The sequence below is a fragment of the Trichoderma citrinoviride genome (assembly GCF_003025115.1).
Source record: "Trichoderma citrinoviride strain TUCIM 6016 unplaced genomic scaffold BBK36scaffold_21, whole genome shotgun sequence".
NCBI classification, from domain to species: Eukaryota; Fungi; Ascomycota; class Sordariomycetes; order Hypocreales; family Hypocreaceae; genus Trichoderma; species Trichoderma citrinoviride.
The window spans coordinates 12,662-29,216 of NW_020194729.1; the positions used below are offsets into that span (position 1 = coordinate 12,662).

The 16,555-nt window shown below is 47.6% G+C and overlaps 7 protein-coding genes across 7 annotated transcripts; 4 read left to right on the forward strand and 3 right to left on the reverse strand.

The window, feature by feature from the left end:
- Positions 1-3,045: 3,045 nt before the first annotated feature.
- Positions 3,046-5,627, forward strand: BBK36DRAFT_1136694 (Creatinase/aminopeptidase). Its single transcript, XM_024893072.1, has 6 exons — positions 3,046-3,243; positions 3,309-4,407; positions 4,493-4,754; positions 4,810-5,241; positions 5,324-5,480; positions 5,549-5,627. The coding sequence occupies exons 1-4, from the start codon at positions 3,072-3,074 to the stop codon at positions 5,236-5,238; spliced, it is 1,962 nt and encodes a 653-aa protein (XP_024745139.1). The 5' UTR covers positions 3,046-3,071; the 3' UTR covers positions 5,239-5,241; positions 5,324-5,480; positions 5,549-5,627.
- BBK36DRAFT_1173060 (hypothetical protein) lies at positions 5,326-5,917 on the reverse strand (the record flags this gene model as incomplete). Its single annotated transcript, XM_024895822.1, has 3 exons — positions 5,326-5,481; positions 5,550-5,629; positions 5,701-5,917. 3 exons carry the CDS (start codon positions 5,915-5,917, stop codon positions 5,326-5,328), a joined length of 453 nt encoding a protein of 150 aa, XP_024745140.1.
- Positions 5,918-6,960: 1,043 nt separating this feature from the next.
- BBK36DRAFT_1145290 (Acireductone dioxygenase) lies at positions 6,961-7,682 on the forward strand (the record flags this gene model as incomplete). The annotated part of the gene is made up of 3 exons (XM_024893744.1): positions 6,961-6,990; positions 7,071-7,442; positions 7,566-7,682. The coding sequence occupies 3 exons, from the start codon at positions 6,961-6,963 to the stop codon at positions 7,680-7,682; spliced, it is 519 nt and encodes a 172-aa protein (XP_024745141.1).
- Positions 7,683-8,270: 588 nt separating this feature from the next.
- BBK36DRAFT_1163538 (NAD(P)-binding protein) lies at positions 8,271-9,343 on the forward strand (the record flags this gene model as incomplete). The annotated part of the gene is made up of 2 exons (XM_024894548.1): positions 8,271-8,381; positions 8,447-9,343. 2 exons carry the CDS (start codon positions 8,271-8,273, stop codon positions 9,341-9,343), a joined length of 1,008 nt encoding a protein of 335 aa, XP_024745142.1.
- A 487-nt stretch (positions 9,344-9,830) lies between these two features.
- Positions 9,831-11,259, forward strand: BBK36DRAFT_1163539 (tryptophanyl-tRNA synthetase; the record flags this gene model as incomplete). The annotated part of the gene is made up of 5 exons (XM_024894549.1): positions 9,831-10,133; positions 10,222-10,302; positions 10,383-10,498; positions 10,612-10,730; positions 10,808-11,259. 5 exons carry the CDS (start codon positions 9,831-9,833, stop codon positions 11,257-11,259), a joined length of 1,071 nt encoding a protein of 356 aa, XP_024745143.1.
- Positions 11,260-11,490: 231 nt separating this feature from the next.
- Positions 11,491-14,903, reverse strand: BBK36DRAFT_1130653 (ARM repeat-containing protein; the record flags this gene model as incomplete). Its single annotated transcript, XM_024891862.1, has 8 exons — positions 11,491-11,575; positions 11,627-11,907; positions 11,977-12,161; positions 12,229-13,975; positions 14,042-14,162; positions 14,219-14,560; positions 14,610-14,791; positions 14,859-14,903. The coding sequence occupies 8 exons, from the start codon at positions 14,901-14,903 to the stop codon at positions 11,491-11,493; spliced, it is 2,988 nt and encodes a 995-aa protein (XP_024745144.1).
- A 612-nt stretch (positions 14,904-15,515) lies between these two features.
- Positions 15,516-16,314, reverse strand: BBK36DRAFT_1189971 (ER membrane protein; the record flags this gene model as incomplete). Its single annotated transcript, XM_024896646.1, has 2 exons — positions 15,516-16,076; positions 16,138-16,314. 2 exons carry the CDS (start codon positions 16,312-16,314, stop codon positions 15,516-15,518), a joined length of 738 nt encoding a protein of 245 aa, XP_024745145.1.
- Positions 16,315-16,555: the final 241 nt, after the last annotated feature.

The following is a 16,555-nucleotide window of genomic DNA, read 5'->3' on the forward strand; positions in this document are numbered from 1 at the left end:
TAATTTTTATATTATTTATTTAAATAATATCCTTATTTATAATTAAAATAAAGAAAAATATAAAAACTATATTTATTAAGTTTTTTAATAATTAAAATAATATAAGCTATATATTAATTTATAAAAGTATAAGTTTTATATAATTATTATATTATATTTAGGATTTATTATAAGTCTTAAAAGTATTTAAATAAAATAAAATTAAATTAAAGTTATTATAATATAACTTAAATTAATAAATATTAAAGTAATTCTTTATTTTTTTAAGTTTTATAATTATTATTATTATTTTATTAAAAATTATAATAAGATTATTATATTACTTATTAATTTAATTATAAAAAAAAATTATTTACCTTAATAAAAAAAGTAAAAAGTATTTTAATTATTTAAAAATAAATTTTAAAAATAACTTATCTTTATTTACTTTAATATTATAATACTTATTTATATTAAACTAAATACTTTTAAATATATTATTAAAGTAATTCTTTTAATACTTTTTTAAAGCTAATAGTATTTAATTATATTTTTTTTAAAAAAAACTAAACTTATTTAAGTAATCTTTTATTATTTTAAATATAAAAATACTTATTATTATTAAGGTATTTTATATATAATAATATTACTTTATTTTTTTTTTTTTTATTTTTTTTAAGTTATTATTAATTATTTAAATTATATTTATTTTATAAATAAGAAAAAACTTATAATAAAATAAGTATTTTAATTTTAAAAACTTACTTTATATAACTTTATAATTAAGTTTTATTTTAAAAAGCTTAATCTTATTAATATATTTATATATTAAGATAATATTTATATAAAAAAAGACTTAAAAAAGGTTATATATAGTTATTTTATCTTATTTCTTTTTTAATTTATTATTAATATTTTTAAAAGTAAAGGTTTAAAAAGAATTTATAACTTAAAGTTACTTTTAAAAATTAATTACTTAAATTTTAAGTTATTATTAAAGTTAGTTTTTTAAGCTAAAAGAGTTATATTAATAATATAAAGCTAATTTTAAAAAGAGTTAATAGCTAAATAGCTATTTTTATTATAATAATTTTATAATAATAAAAAAATATACTAAAAGACTTATTAAAGTATTAGTATAGCTATATAAAGGTATAAGTAGCTTTATATACTTTTATAATCTTATTAAAAAGGTAATTTATATAATATATAAGATATTATTTTTAAAGAATTTTATTTTAATTACTATATTTTAAAAATTAAAACTTTATTTAACTTATTATTAGTTTATTCTTTAAGTATAATATAATAAGGTATATTTTACTTTTATTATTATTAAATACTATTAAGGCTATATTAAAGTAGTTATTAAGGTTTTAAAAGTATACTTAATATTTACTTTAACTCTTTTTTATAAAAAAGGGTTTTATAAGTAAAATCTTTATAAAAATAAAATTATTAATTTATTTTTTTATTAAATATTTATTACTTTTTTTTTAATATAGTAAAGTTTAATTATAAGTTCTTTTTATATTTAGATTTTTTTATAAAGTTAGCTAGTTATTACTTTTTTTATACTTTAATTAATCCTTTTACTTACTTTTATAGCTTTTTTATTAATAACCTTAAAAGTTTTAAGATTATATTACTTATACTTTATTATAAAATTACTTTTATTTTAAGCTTATTTTAAGTTCTTTTTAAAAAGATATAAAGTTAGCTATAATAAAAAACTATAGCTTATAAAGTTTATTTAAGAATTATAAGTTATTATAAACTTATATTATTTTTTTTAATTAGTAAATTAAAGCTATAAGATTATAGTATTTATATTTTATTATATTTATTATTTTTTATATTTATTATTTTTTTTTAATAGTTTTTATTTTTTATAAAAAAGAAAGATAAACTTATTAAAGATATTTATAAGTAATATTAAAAAATAAAGAGAATTTAAATTATAAAAAGGTCTTAATAAAGTATAACTTTAATTATACTAACTAGGATAAGACTTTATATTAAATATAAAGGGAATTTTAAATATAAGAGTTAAAGGTTAATTATATTTATTTTTAAACTTTTTATAAAGGTATAGGTTATTTACTTTTTTATATTTATAAATATATTATAAAGCTATAATCCTTTTAGGCTAAAGCTATAAGCCCTTATTAATAATATTATATTAAGCTTATTTAATATTTATATCCTCTTTATACTAAGGTCTATAATAAAATATTATATTAATAAAAATTTATAATAATAAATTATAATACTTAATAAAATTAATTAATATAAGTAAATAATTATTATAGCTAAGAGTTATTATATTAAGTTATATAAGAAAGTATTATTAATTTATAAAAAGAAAAGTATTATTAAGTTATAAAAGAAGGTATTATTAAGTTATAAAGGAAAGTATTATTAAGTTATAAAAGAAGGTACTATTAAGTTATAAAAGAAGGTACTGTTAAGTTACGAAGGAAGGTACTGTTAAGTTGCGAAGGAAGGTGCTGTCTAGTTAAGGCGCCTGTTCACGTGCAAGTAAAATTTGCGCTCTGTACTATATAAGTGACATTAAACGGCTGTCTATCGCCTTCGGGCATTTGGTCAATTTATAACGATACAGGTATGTTTCGGCTCATCTTCGGAACCCCGAGAGGTCGTCTGTTCGAATCCGCTAATAGTTTAATAGAGAAGATTAGCATGGCCCCTGCACTAAGGATGACACGCTCAATCAAAGAGAAGCTAAACATTTTTTTTTGCGACCTCTTGATGCAATCCTTTTTTGTGTTTTGTCTCTTTATGAAGGATGTTTTGTAATGGAGTCATCTTCTACGTGTTGCGACAAATTCCCCCACCAGACGCTCGTAGAATTTCCCGTGAATGATGCATCGTCACAACCGTCCATATAGATTGTAATATCTTGCACGGTCATACACCAGGTTGGGTGTCTCTTGTAGTGTAGAAACCTCCTTCGCAAAGGTGGAACAATTCCCCAGTGGGCAGGTATTTGGCGGGGTCAAGAAGCCAACCCCTCTCGGCAGTCAGTCGTCGTCTCCGAAGCGTGAGGATCGACGCCGCCCTCACAACCGATGTATAGGCCTCTCGTAGCAGCTGCTCCAAGCCTTGCCTTCAGATTCCCGCGGAAGTTACCTGGTCAATTCATCAGCCGCCTCGCAACCGTAGCCATGGGGAGGGCAAACACAACGCAGAAGCTTGCTAAGCTCAGGGCGCTGATGAAGGAGCACAACGTCCAAGTATACGGTATAGGAGCTCGCCGTTCTACCTTATCCCTTCGCAACGCGCGACTAACGTTTGTGCCTCCACAGTCGTGCCCTCGGAAGACAGCCATAGCTCCGAGTACATTGCCGCATGCGACGCTCGGCGAGAGTTTATCAGCGGCTTCACGGGCTCTGCTGGTTGCGCAGTCATCACGGAAACTGCTGCGGCGCTTGCGACGGACGGCCGCTACTTCAACCAGGCTACTCAGCAGCTGGACGAGAACTGGACGCTGCTCAAGCAAGGGCTTCAGGACGTCCCGACATGGCAAGAGTGGGCAGCTGAGCAGTCGGCCGGGGGCAAGAAGGTTGCCGTGGACTCGACGTTGATCACGGCCTCCATAGCGAAAAAGCTCGCGGAGAAGATCCGCAAAAGCGGCGGCTCCGACTTGGTGCCCCTCGACGTCAACCTGGTAGACGCCGTCTGGGCCGAGGACAGGCCTGCGCGACCTCAGCAGCGTATCACTGTGCTGTCCGAGAAGTTCGCCGGCAAGTCCGTTCAGGCCAAGTTATCCGACGTCTTCTCCGAGCTTGAGAAGAAACGCTCGCCCGGGCTGTTCATTTCGATGCTTGATGAGGTGGCGTGGCTATTCAACCTGCGCGGCAACGACATTCCTTACAACCCAGTCTTCTTCTCTTACGCCGTGATCACGCCAAAGGGAGCGGCTCTGTACGTGGACGAGTCAAAGCTGGACGAGGAGTGCAGAGAGCACTTGAACAAGTGCAATGTGGCCATCAAACCATACGACAGCTTCTTTCGCGATGCGGAACTTCTTCACCAGCAGTTCGTTGCCTCCACCCAGAGTGCGGAGGGAGCAGCGAGCGCAGCAGGCAGCTTCCTCATGTCTAACAGGGGCTCCTGGGCGTTGAAGAGGGCACTGGGAGGAGAGGGCGCAGTCGAGGAGGTCCGCAGCCCTATTGGAGATGCCAAAGCAATCAAAAACGAGACGGAAATGGAGGGAATGCGGGCGTGCCATATCAGAGATGGCGCTGCCCTGATTGAGTACTTTGCCTGGCTTGAGGACCAGCTCATCAACAAAAAGACTGTGCTGGACGAAGTACAGGCTGCCGACAAACTGGAAGAACTGCGATCCAAGCATGAGCACTTTGTTGGATTGTCATTCCCTACCATTTCATCAACTGGTGCAAAGTTCGTTTTGACTACCTAAATCTCCCCCATGCCCCCCTTTCAGCCTGTCTTGGCCGCGTATGGTGTTACTGACGAGCGTTCACAGCGCGGCTGTCATCCACTACGGCCCCGAGCGCGGAAATTGCGCTACTATCGACCCCAAGGCCATATACTTGTGCGATTCAGGAGCACAGTATTTGGACGGCACCACGGATACGACACGGACGTTGCATTTCGGAGAGCCCTCGGAGGCCGAGAGAGAAGCTTATACGCTTGTTCTGAAAGGAAACATAGCCCTAGACGTGGCCGTTTTCCCAAAGGGGACGACTGGCTTTGCTCTCGATTCCCTGGCCAGGCAACATCTTTGGGTGAGTTTATGATAAAAGACTCTTGAGGCTTGTGCGCCCGGCTAAACCGCAGCAGCAAAACGGCTTGGACTACCGACATGGCACTGGCCACGGCGTTGGATCTTTCCTGAACGTCCATGAGGGCCCGATCGGCATCGGCACCCGAATCCAGTACACCGAGGTCCCCTTGGCGCCCGGCAACGTCATCTCGAATGAGCCGGGTTACTATGAAGATGGCCGCTTCGGCATTCGAATCGAGAACATCATCATGGTTAAGGAGGTGAAGACGAAATATGCCTTTGGGGACAAGCCATTCTTAGGATTTGAGCATGTGACCATGGTCCCCTATTGCAGGAACTTGATCAACGAGAGCATGCTTTCGGAGGCTGAAAAGGCTTGGCTGAACGCGTCGAACGCAGAGATACTGGAGAAGACCAAGGGATTCTTCGAGGGTGATGCTCTCACGATGGCATGGCTGACACGGGAGACTCGGCCCATTGAATGAGAGAGTAGTCACCTGGGAAAAAAAAAAGCAGCCAAACAAACAAACAAACAAACAAACAAACAAGGCAAAAAAGATGCATTTCCTGTCTTAGAGGCGGGCAAACGCTGCTAAGATGAAGGTCAAGCTGAAAGATGCTACAAACCAGCCATTGCCTGTGCCAACTTTTAGAAAAGGGAAATTGTCCGTGAGAAACTTGTGAGAAGAAACAATGCTCGGCAGGCCTGGCCCGTACGAGGAGGCGAGCTTGGTTTGAGTCGAGAAACGTCAGAAGAAGGGACAATTTGTAAGAACTGACAGGCGTATGCGCATACCTGGTAACAAGCCGCCAACACTCCGCCGATGAAGACAAGAGTGCGTGAGAAGATGGAAACGACAAGTCCGGTGCCGAATCCTAGAGGAGGGATCATGGTTAACTGGGAATTGCAAACACGTTTGAGTAGATGAATGTCCTGCTTGACTGACCGATGATGCTGCCTGCAGATACTTGCCGGATGATGCGAGGAGAGAGTCGTGGTTCCCGCGATGTGTCTGCAAGTTGCGCCGGCGTTGAAGGCGACTTTTGGCGCGAGTCGAATCGAACGGGATTAGAACTGGCCACAAAGGCCCCGTAACAGACGCCGGTTCCAATGCCCCCAAGGAGGAGCCTCCTGGAGTAGCGGATGACGGGGATATGCCTCATTGCTGCGTTGAGCGACTGCCGTGCCGTGTTAATTGAAGGTTTGGGGACTCTGTAGGTGAGAGGCATGAAGTAGGTCCTGCTGGTGGATCTATGATGTAGTGCGACAGGGAGCTGTTGACAGGGCTGGCGTGGGGTAATATTAGTTGGAGAAGATGCAGCGCCTATTGTATGTACAGTAGAACTGGCGGATTAGACAGACATTGCTCGTTCAAGGCACAGCATTGGCATATGTACGAGCTACTACTCAATTAAAACAACAGAGACGACGCAATTGATGCATCGCAGAAAAGCACATGCCGCTTGCACCGTTGCCACGTTATCAGATACAAGAGAAGACAAGGCAAGCCAAGGTACACAAGGTCGACCAGCAGCAGCAGAACCAATGGTAGGAAGCTCTTTGGTCATGCCCCTCCATGATGTACTCGTATGCACACACTCAAATGAAACGGAGAGGCACGCACACCCTGCCTTCTATTGTATCCGCCCCCCTGTCTGACCTTGAGCATGTAAATGATTAGTTGTTCAATTGTCCGAATCTGCTCCGGTGACGCTCGCCGGCCTGTGAAATGCATCAGCAGCGTGAATCGTGCAGCTCCCTAGGGCTTATTCTCGTCGCTCTCACAGCGTGAGCTGGTGGGGTCAAGAGTTGATGCCGGTCACATCAGGGAACGGGATGGCAAACCGGGCATTTTGTACGAAGCAAGATGGATGGCAGAAAACCACGGCCATTTCGCCGACAAGTGGCGGGACGGGAGGTGTGCGAATTACATGTAAGCCACCTCGTGCCGAAGCCAAAGCTCCAATCACGGCGTACAGTAAGCTCTCACTCATACTTCTAGCTAGTAGTCGAGGGGCGTTTGGCGGGGTGGGGCGCTGGGATTTCCATCTCACTTGATTGATCCCCGTCTTTGTTTAAGTTGTCCCTCCAGGACCACTATAAGTAGCAAGGCTCGCCATCACGTCTTCGCCATGGCGCCGCTCCCTCACCTCCCGCAGCCCCTCACAGCGTCCTGCAGACGACGAAGCAGCAGCAGCCGCTCAAGATGAAGGCATACATGTACGACAACCTGCCGGTAAGCCCCCCTACCAGCCGGCATGCCGACGGCACCAGCGTCAGAGTCGAATTGAGAAGTCCTAACGTGCAAACCGTCAGGGCGACCAGCGTCTGCCTCACGACTCGGGCCGCCAGGTGACGGCAGAGGACCTGGCCGGCCTGGGCGTACTGTACTACCGCTTCCCCGAGACGAGCGACGTCGATGCCCTGGCCGCCGAGCGCGGGTACCGGAACCGCGACGAAATTGTCGTGTCGCCCGAGAAGATGGGCGACGTCTACGAGGACAAGGTCAAGATGTTCTTCCACGAGCACCTGCACGAGGACGAGGAGATTCGCTACATCCGCGGCGGCCAGGGCTACTTTGACGTGCGCAACAAGGGCGACGAGTGGGTGCGCATCCAGCTGGAGAAGGACGATCTCATCATCCTGCCCGCGGGCATCTTCCACCGCTTCACCACGGACGAGTCCAACGTGAGTTTTCTTTCCTGTTGTGGCCTTGTTGCTCAAGGAGCTGTTCACTGCTTGATTTGATAAGTGATTTTGGAACTGAACAAAAGTCAACGACTGCGTGAACTGACTCATTTGGAAATCCAGTACGTGCATGCCATGAGACTCTTCAAGGATGAGCCAAAGTGGACGCCCTTGAACCGCGCTCCGGAGCTGGACAGCAACAACTTCCGCAAGGAATATGTCAGCCAGTACCTCAACTAAGAACCGCTCGGCATCGCGGAGTCGCAACAAAAAAAATAGTAAAATGGAAAGTCGTCCCAATAATCGTTCTCCTGTTTTCCCAGCTTAGAATAGCAATTATCTTAGATATTGGATATGAGGAACTTGTTAGCAATTGCTTGATTGTCCTGTCTTGCCTGTGCACTGAGATGCAGCTGCTATAAAACCCCCAACACGTGAACCTCTTCCCCCCATCAACCATCACCACCATGTCGCCAGTGGCAATAATGTCCAAAAAAGTCACCACCTGCATAAAGAGCAACAGAAAAAGCCGGGCAAAAAAGATGACAACGAACTCTGCAGCTAATCCGACAGTCTAGCCCACGGTCCTCTTCCTATTCAGGCGAGATGGCTGCATCTTCGCATCTCAGCCCGACCGCCTCGATCAATTCCACCGGCACTGGCATTGGACGCCTCATTCTCTTGGGAGGCGATATGGCAGAATAATTCACACGGTATTCCTGGAATCGTTTCACGCCCTTACCGATCGTCTGGCCTCGCGAGAGGCATACAGACTTCAACTCGCTCCGGCATCTCAACTCTGGTTTGTCGACGAATAATTGTAATCCAATGGAGACTCGCAGCGAGTCGAGCGAAGGGCCGCCGAGGCCGCGGTTGCATCTGCCCGCAAGCTGCGATCCGCCTGCGCCCAACGGGCCGACGAAGCAGCTGGTCTGGATTGTTCGTCTTGCCCTTGATCAACGTCCTTGACAGAGATGAGAATCCACACTGACGGCGCCCGGTAGATCTTTGGCGGCACCGGCCACATGGGCCGATCCCTCGTCAAGAGCGCCCTTTCCCACGGCGACCTCGTCGCCTCCGTCGGCCGCGTCTTCGAGACGCGGCTCGAGGACATGCAGGGCATCCACGACAACTGCCTGGGCCTGCTGTGCGACGTGCGCTCGCGCGACTCGGTCATCCGCGTCTTCCAGCAGGCCATGGACCGCTTCGGCCGCGTCGACGTGGTGGCCAACTGCTCGGGCTACGGCGTCATCGGCGCCTGCGAGGACCAGGACGAGCACGACATACGCAACCAGTTCGAGACCAACTTCATGGGCACGCTGCACATCATCCACGCCACGCTGCCCTACTTCCGCCGCCAGCAGGCCGGCCGCTACCTCATCTTCAGCTCGACCTCGGGCGCCCTGGGCGTCCCCGGCCTGGGCCCCTACTGCGCCTCCAAGTACGCCGTCGAGGGCCTCATCGAGGCGATGCTCTACGAGACGGACGCCTTCCACGTCAAGGCGACGCTCATCGAGCCCGGGCTGGTGCGCCGCGATGAGCCCGACTCGGACACCAACCCGCTGCCCACCTGGGGCCACTTCTTCATCAAGCCGCCCAGCGAGCACTACTCGACGGCAACGTCGCCGGCCCTCCACGCGAAGCGCATGGTGCAGTGGCTGGGCGACCGCCAGCCCACCAGCGCCGTCAAGTGCGCCGAGCTGGTCTGGCAGCTGGGCCACTGCTCGTACCCGCCGCTGCGGCTGCTGCTGGGCAGCTACGCCATTGAGAGCATCAGGGACCGCATGCGATCCGTCACGGAGGAGCTGGAGGATTGGAAGCATCTCAACTTTGCGTCGCTGCCCGATTCAGAGCAGGGCAACGACGAAATGGAAGTGAATGCCGATTCTGCGGCCGTGTAATCGTGGATCCATCCCTGATTTCTTGTCTCTGGTCCCTGGTCCTTGAGCTTTGCTTGATTGCATATTCGCTTTTGTCTTTGCCTCTTTCTGTCTTTGCCTCTATATGTAAAGATACCAGTCTGTCTATCTTGTGTATTTACTCCCCAAACGTTTGGACGAGCAGCGCCTACGTATGATGACGTGCCGCTTGTAATAGCAGGTGTAAATGGAAGCCAAAGAAAGAGGTCTCCAATTTTCCCAATCTTGGTACCTACCAGCTGTAAATAAACCACTAGCGCCAATAGCTGCTCCAAATCATGCGACGATGCCTCCAAACCAACTGTTCATCTCATCAATTTTCCCTTCCCAGTCACTCACTGCTAGAACAAAGATATAGAGCACCACTAACAGAGCAACAAAAAGCAGAGAGAAGAGGAGGAAGAGAGAGCTTCATCTTAAGGCAGGAAATTAGAGGAAGCTGAATTGAAAGCTTCTCGCTGAGCATAGAATGCAGCGCCTGGCCGCCGCCGTAGCAAAGCAGGCCGCCGTGCAGCCTCGCGTCGTCTTCTCCGGCATCCAGCCCACCGGCGTGCCGCACCTGGGCAACTACGTCGGCGCCCTGCGGCAGTGGGTGAGCCTCCAGCGCGACGAGCCGCCGTCGACGAGGCTCATCTACTCCATCGTGGACCTCCATGCCATCACCGTGCCGCAGCCGCCCGAGACGCTGAGGCAGCGCAAGAGGGAGGTCCTGGCTGCCCTGCTCGCCATTGGCCTCGATCCCGAGAGATGCACCATCTTCTACCAGTCCTCTGTGTGTTAACGCCCTTCCCCCCCCTGAGCTCTTGTTCTTCTTCCCTGCACAGCAAGTTTTCATGACTTTTTAACGCCTCCGCCTGTAGGTACCGGCTCACTCCGAGCTCATGTGGATTCTTGCCTGTACGGCCTCCGTAGGATATCTGTCGAGGATGACACAGTGGAAGGTTAGATTAGGCCGCTTTTGCAATCTCCAGCTGCTGGCACAGCAGACCGAGTTCGTTCCCATGTTGACATGCGCCCTCAGAGCAAGCTTAGTCTGGCCTCGTCCTCGTCGCTCGAGAACAAGTCTGTCGGCTCCAGGCTGAAGCTGGGCTTGTTCTCATACCCAGTGCTCCAAGCTGCTGATATCCTTGTCCACCGGTAAGCCTGGCCAAGGGTCCCTTTCTCTTAATATTGCAGCTGCTGCTATTCAACGAGCAGGCAAACAAACGAACAAGCAAGCGGATAGTGTGACTGATGATGTGTATTGCAAGGGCAACTCATGTACCTGTTGGACATGACCAGCAGCAGCATCTGGAGTTTGCGCGCGAATGCGTCACAAACTTCAACCATGCGTACGGGAGTCACCTCGTCCATCCCGAAACCATAGTCTGTATGCTTGCCATGTTGTTCCAACAACAAACCCCCTCACTTCTTCTAGCATCCGCAGTCAGCTCACTCATAGAACAGCCCCCGTCCAGCGCATCATGTCCCTGACGGAACCCACAAGTAAAATGTCCAAGTCTCACCCAGCGCCGCGGTCGAGGATTCTCATCACCGACACCCCGCAAGAGATCCGCTCCAAGATTGCCAGCGCCCTGACGGACTCAACGCCAGGCATCTCATATGATCCCGCCACGCGCCCAGGCATCTCCAACTTGTTGGAAATCTTCTCCGTCTTTGACTCAGAAAGACGCACCCCAGCCCAGCTAGCTCAAGAATATGCTGAAGCTTCGCCCAAGATCTTCAAGGAAGCCGTTGCGGACGCGCTGGTGACCGGGCTAGACGGCATCCGAGATCGGTATCTCGAGCTCAGTGCAAATGACTCGTACCTTGATACAATAGAGCAGCAGGGCGCACGAAAAGCTCAGCAGAGCGCAAAGGAAACCATGGATATCGTGAAGGCGGCGGTTGGTCTGTAGCGAGTATTTTGCGGAATTAGCGTCTTCAATTTTGACCTTGCGTGTAAGATCCTGGTAGAGGAGGCATATGTATGTTATGTGTATGAGTATGTGTATGATAGGAATTGCCAGCATTGGCCAGCCACTCTTCGGCAGACAACATTACTTGGGCAGCGTGCGGCTGCAGATCTATGCTATGGTGTATCTCCGTTTCCCTTCCGCTTCTTCTGATGGTATGCCAGGCATCGTTGACTATGAAGCGTATGCAAAGTTGGCACCTCTGGCGGATAGCCAGAATTCTCTGACTACCTGGTTTGTCGTTCGGGAACCCCTGAGACTGGGATGAATTAGTGTGGCTCTCGTGAAACAGCCTCATGATGGAGCGTACCTGATAATCTTCTTCACAAAGAGCGATTTCTGCTCTGCATCGACCTTCTGGCTTGGGAAGGAAGGATGGTCCAGCCCGGACTGGAGCCATTCCTTCGCCATTGGATATCTGCTCACGAGCTTCCTCAGCGGTTCGCATAACCGATCAAGCTCGCTACGTAGGGCATTGCCTCCAATGTTCCGGGCAAGGGACTGGGCCAGCAGCGGTCCGAGCATGTCCATGGCCCTCTTGAAGGTTTCTTGCAGCTCCGGCTCATCTGCCCGGGTTCCGACAAACGCAGTCTATCAGGCATGTTAGCTTAACTGCACAGATACCATCGTGATGCAAGGTAAGAGGCCACTATTCCGCACCCAGAATTCTGCAGCGGCCGCCTTGGGCAAAGGCTCCTTTCCATCCAGCACTTGGAGTGTGAAGAGGAAGAAGAACTCGATCGCGTCTGATGGCTCCAGCCCAATAAAGGTGCCCGGGCTTCTAGTCACCAGCCGGCTGACGAGATCGATACCGTTTTGCACGAGTTCCGGATCTGCTGCCGGTTCTGTTCTCACGTGTTAATGAGGGTTCCTGACATTCCAATCTCGACAGAGGGATATATAGTGCCTTACCAGGAAGCTGCTTCAACAACCCAATCAACCAGCCCAGTACATCAGAGAGTATCTTTCGATACTGTCCTAGCCTGTGAGGAGACAGGGAACTAACAAAGGAGCACGCCATGCTAACAATAACACCAATCCGGGGCGTGTCTTTTGAGTGTCCCACCAAAAAGCCTACTATATCCTCAGGAGTCAGGACAAACGGCCCCGGTTCGCTTTCAGAAAAGCCGCTGCGGAGCACGCTGCATATCAATTCCGTGACTTCCGAGCTGCCATTGAACGCGTTCTGAATCTCAATGATGATGCCTATCACTTGTTTCTGAAGCTCGACCAACTTGGGCGTTTGCTCCTTTGGGGGAGACGAAGCTTCGAGGTCAATGGCCAAGTCTGGAGGGGACTGCAGACCCTTTCCCATGCTTGCTAGACACCTCAATGCCCTGAGGCCCACGTGCAATCCAGCATGCTCTTCCGGTGTGATATCTGGGCAGGGATTATCCATCTGCTGTGGCAGTACTCCGTCGTTTGGAACATTGGCCAGCTCCAAAGATTTCCGCACGTCGTCTTGGATAAAAGCAAGCAATCCTGAGCACGCGTCATACCGCTCATCATCCCCTGGAATAGCTTGTGCAATGGCCGCAAGAGCGCCTATAATCTTCTCGCGAGATATGCAATCTAATGTCGCTGTAGCTACCAACTTTCGATACTCGGCGAGGAGGTTGTCCATCTCAGGATAGAGATGTGAGCGACAAGATGAGCAGAGTCGATGAATGGATTTCGATGCTGGTATGGCCATGGAGTGATCCGGAACCTCGTTGAACAAGAGACCAAGTGCGGTAGGAAGAAGGTGGGTATTCCTTTCAAAGTATTCTGTGTATTGTTCGATAAGGGTGAGGCAAGTCTGTCTTACTCGAGCCGGGACATGTTCCTGGCCGCTCTGAAGCACCGAGAACAGTGGCGACGAGAAAACAGCGGCAAGGGAGCCATCGCAGCGCGCGTCTTCCCGGCTGCAGTCAGCCAAGCCTCCCAGACAGAATATAGCTGCCTCCAGCTCGAGCCAGGCTGAGTTACTCAATGTGGTCAATATCAGTGAAGAAAAAGTCTCGACGAGCTTTGGTCCGATCAAGACATAGACGGCTTGTAGGAAATCCACTACATCTTTCCGTGCGTCGTTGAACCCAATGCGATCGCCAGAGTCCCAGGAGTGAAATTCCTCTGCCGGAGGGTAGATTATCTTCTTCCATGCGTGTGACGTAGCTTCAAAGATGAACTGAATCGTGAGCGCAGATTCCACATCCATATCCGAGACAGATTCGGTGAACGTCGACCAGAATTCGATGGCCGGGACGAATATCTTGTTCTCAGCAACGGGGTAGCCATCCGCCGCAAGGAGACCACATAGCCTTGATAGTATGCTCCGGTTTTGGTCGTTCTCATCTTGTATCAGGGCTTGCATCTTGGCTTCGCCGTATGCGAGAAGCACATACCCGAGCTGCGTCGATTCGAAATCAACGTCACCTTGAACCAGCAGGTCGTATCGATTCTGAAACCACGGCGTATCAAACAGGTTAGAAAGCATCATGTAGTGCTGCTCGGTTAACAAAGAAGGCCAGTTGAAGAGCACATCGATGAGTAGTTCCGCGGCTGCGTTGTACAGTTCTTCGACCATCAAGGCATTGATAGAGCCTCCGATAAGGGGCCGCAGCGAGTCTGCAATGTAGCTGTTTCGCGCGGATGTTTTTTGAGCAAAGGTGACCCAGGACTTGAGCGCACCCGTCAGCTTTTCTGCGCCGTCTGGAATGTCTGAGGTCACACGAAAGTCACTCACCTGAAGGCACCTCAGTGCATCTTGCTTGACCTCTGGAGAAGCGTCATCTCGGCTCATGCACATGGCTATGAGAGTGACTGAATCTGAAGTGTTGGCAAGAACTGAATCGTAGAGCCCAACGCTTGTTCGAGTTAGTGACACTGCAACATAGCTGCCATGGGAGAGGGCATCTCATACTTGCTTGCTGCGTTCAAGTCAATGCGAGTAACGTCTTCGAGAATGTTGCTGATAACCAGGATAGCCGCGTGTAGATGAACCCCAGAAAGTCTCTCAGAAATGGCGTTGAAGTCCACCGAGTCGTCGATTGCACCAGGCTGCCAGGCCCGGTTCGATGCGAGACAAACTAGGAGATGGAAGATGATGCGGCTACAAAGCCTGTGGAAGTAGACAAAGTACGTGGATAAGGCAGATGAAAGCTTCCGTACAACGAGCAACCCGGTCTTTTGCTGGAGAGAGCCCATGTACCACTCCAACAGCGAGACAAGGAGCTCTATGGCGTCGGCGTCGGAAAGAGATGCACTGGCCAATGTCAGAGCTCGGCGCATAGGCACGGTGATGGGGAACATACTTTTCGGTGTTGAGCTTCACGATGATGGTAAGGGCGCCGAAAAACTTGACCTTGTCATCTGGGCGCCCAAGCAGGTGGTGAGCAAGCGTCCATGCTTGTGGTGAGCTCTGGAGCCGTGACAGCGTTGACTGTGTTTTGGCGATTTGGCTAGGAGAGGCTGGTTCATAGAGAGAAAGAATCAGCTTCGTCACAATTAGCAGTGATGCTTTCAAGGGCCGTTGAGTCCCGTCGACTCTCGTGAGCACTAACCGATTCAACTTGCTCAACCTCCGAGGGAAGAAGCTCATCTTGCATCGTGGCGGCTTCTAACGGAGATTAGTTGCACGCGGTTCATCCGGTCAGAATTGGTCGTTAGTAGCATGGAGATATCATGGCAGCAGTGATGTGTTGGCCATGAATGTGAGAGAATCGACAGTATATCAGCTGGTGCGAGACCTGAACATGGTGTTTCGGCAAGAAACGAACTTGCTCGCTATCAGGAGCTCACTCCATCCATGAGCTCGTCGTCACATGTAGCCCAGTCAATATTTAGGTACCCATCTTCTCCACACAATCGATAAGGAACGATTACATAACTTCAAAGGTGGTATAGTAAGCTTGCTTCTTTGGCCCGAACACCTTAGTGTTGACAGTGACGATATTAGTCTTGACAGTACTATTTCTGCATCATTATAAATAAGTCGGTAGAACCCATAAATAGTTTCTTAAAACTCTAGTGTCTTTCGATCAGTTGTTATTTGTATTCATTTCTCATATGGATAGCTGCCGTATCCGTCATATATACCTCACTGCCTCAGTAGAGTACACCTTGTTATTCCTATATACATACAGGTAGGCTGCATTGCAACCCAGTGAGTTGCCTTGATAGACATGAGAGAAGGGAAAAAACACTCTTGTTATCGAATGCTACCACGCGTTGACTGCAGCGATGTCCCTTCCTGCTGCACCCACGATGTCGTTGACATCCGTGACGGAATCGTCCTCCGACCTGCGACCTTCGAACAATCGCCTCCACCAGCCTGGGGGGTCCAACGGCCTAGAGTTGTTGTGCAAGGGTGGATAGACGTCGTTGAAAAAGTACCAGATGTGGCCGATAACGACGCCCATGATCTCGTCCCTCGGTACGGTGCCGTGCATGAACAGACTGAAGGCCATCAGCACCCACGGCAGGTAGGGCGCCGTGAAGACCAGCAAACCAAGGAAGCTAAGCCTGGTGTCGGGGTTGCGGCGAGACCAAATGTAGACGAGGGTGGAAGACAGCGGATGGCCGAGGAATGGCATGGAAACCAGCGGCGACAGTACAATCAGACTGGCCATCGCATAGACGAGAAGCCAGGAAAAATATGCGGCCGATCTCCCCGAGGATTCCTCCAGTAGTCGTGCATAGCGTTGTAGGAAGTATATGTGAAAGAGGAGGTCGAGTGAGAAGGGGCCGAAGTAGAGAAACGTCGTCAACAGTCGCCAATACTAACCGAGCTCAGCTGTTAGCAATACCTTTCGAAGAAGCAATGGCGGAGGCTCAACCAACCTGTGACTTGATAAAGACGGCTCTGAAGCTATAGAATAGCTGGAATGGAGTCACCATGTGGCATTGGACGAGGGCGCTCGTCAGAACCGTCGCCGCCGTCCACCACCGCGTGCATGTGGGCATCTCCCAGAACCATGTTTCCAGCGGGAGGCGATCGCCGCCTATGACTTGATCCATCTAGGCAAGGCAACGGCTGCAAGGGATCATGCGCGTATGGGGAGAGGAAAAGACGGCCTCGATGGGTGCGGGAAGAATCGTTGGCGATGGGAAGACGTTTGGGTCGCAAAGTTGATAATCGCTGAGGTGGCCTTTCGCAGGCGACATAACATGTAAGCCGCCGGCAGGTGAATCGGAGTCGGGCTACCTTGCCTTACGTTTAATGTGTTACCTGTGCGCCGTATTTGGTACCTGCAATGCG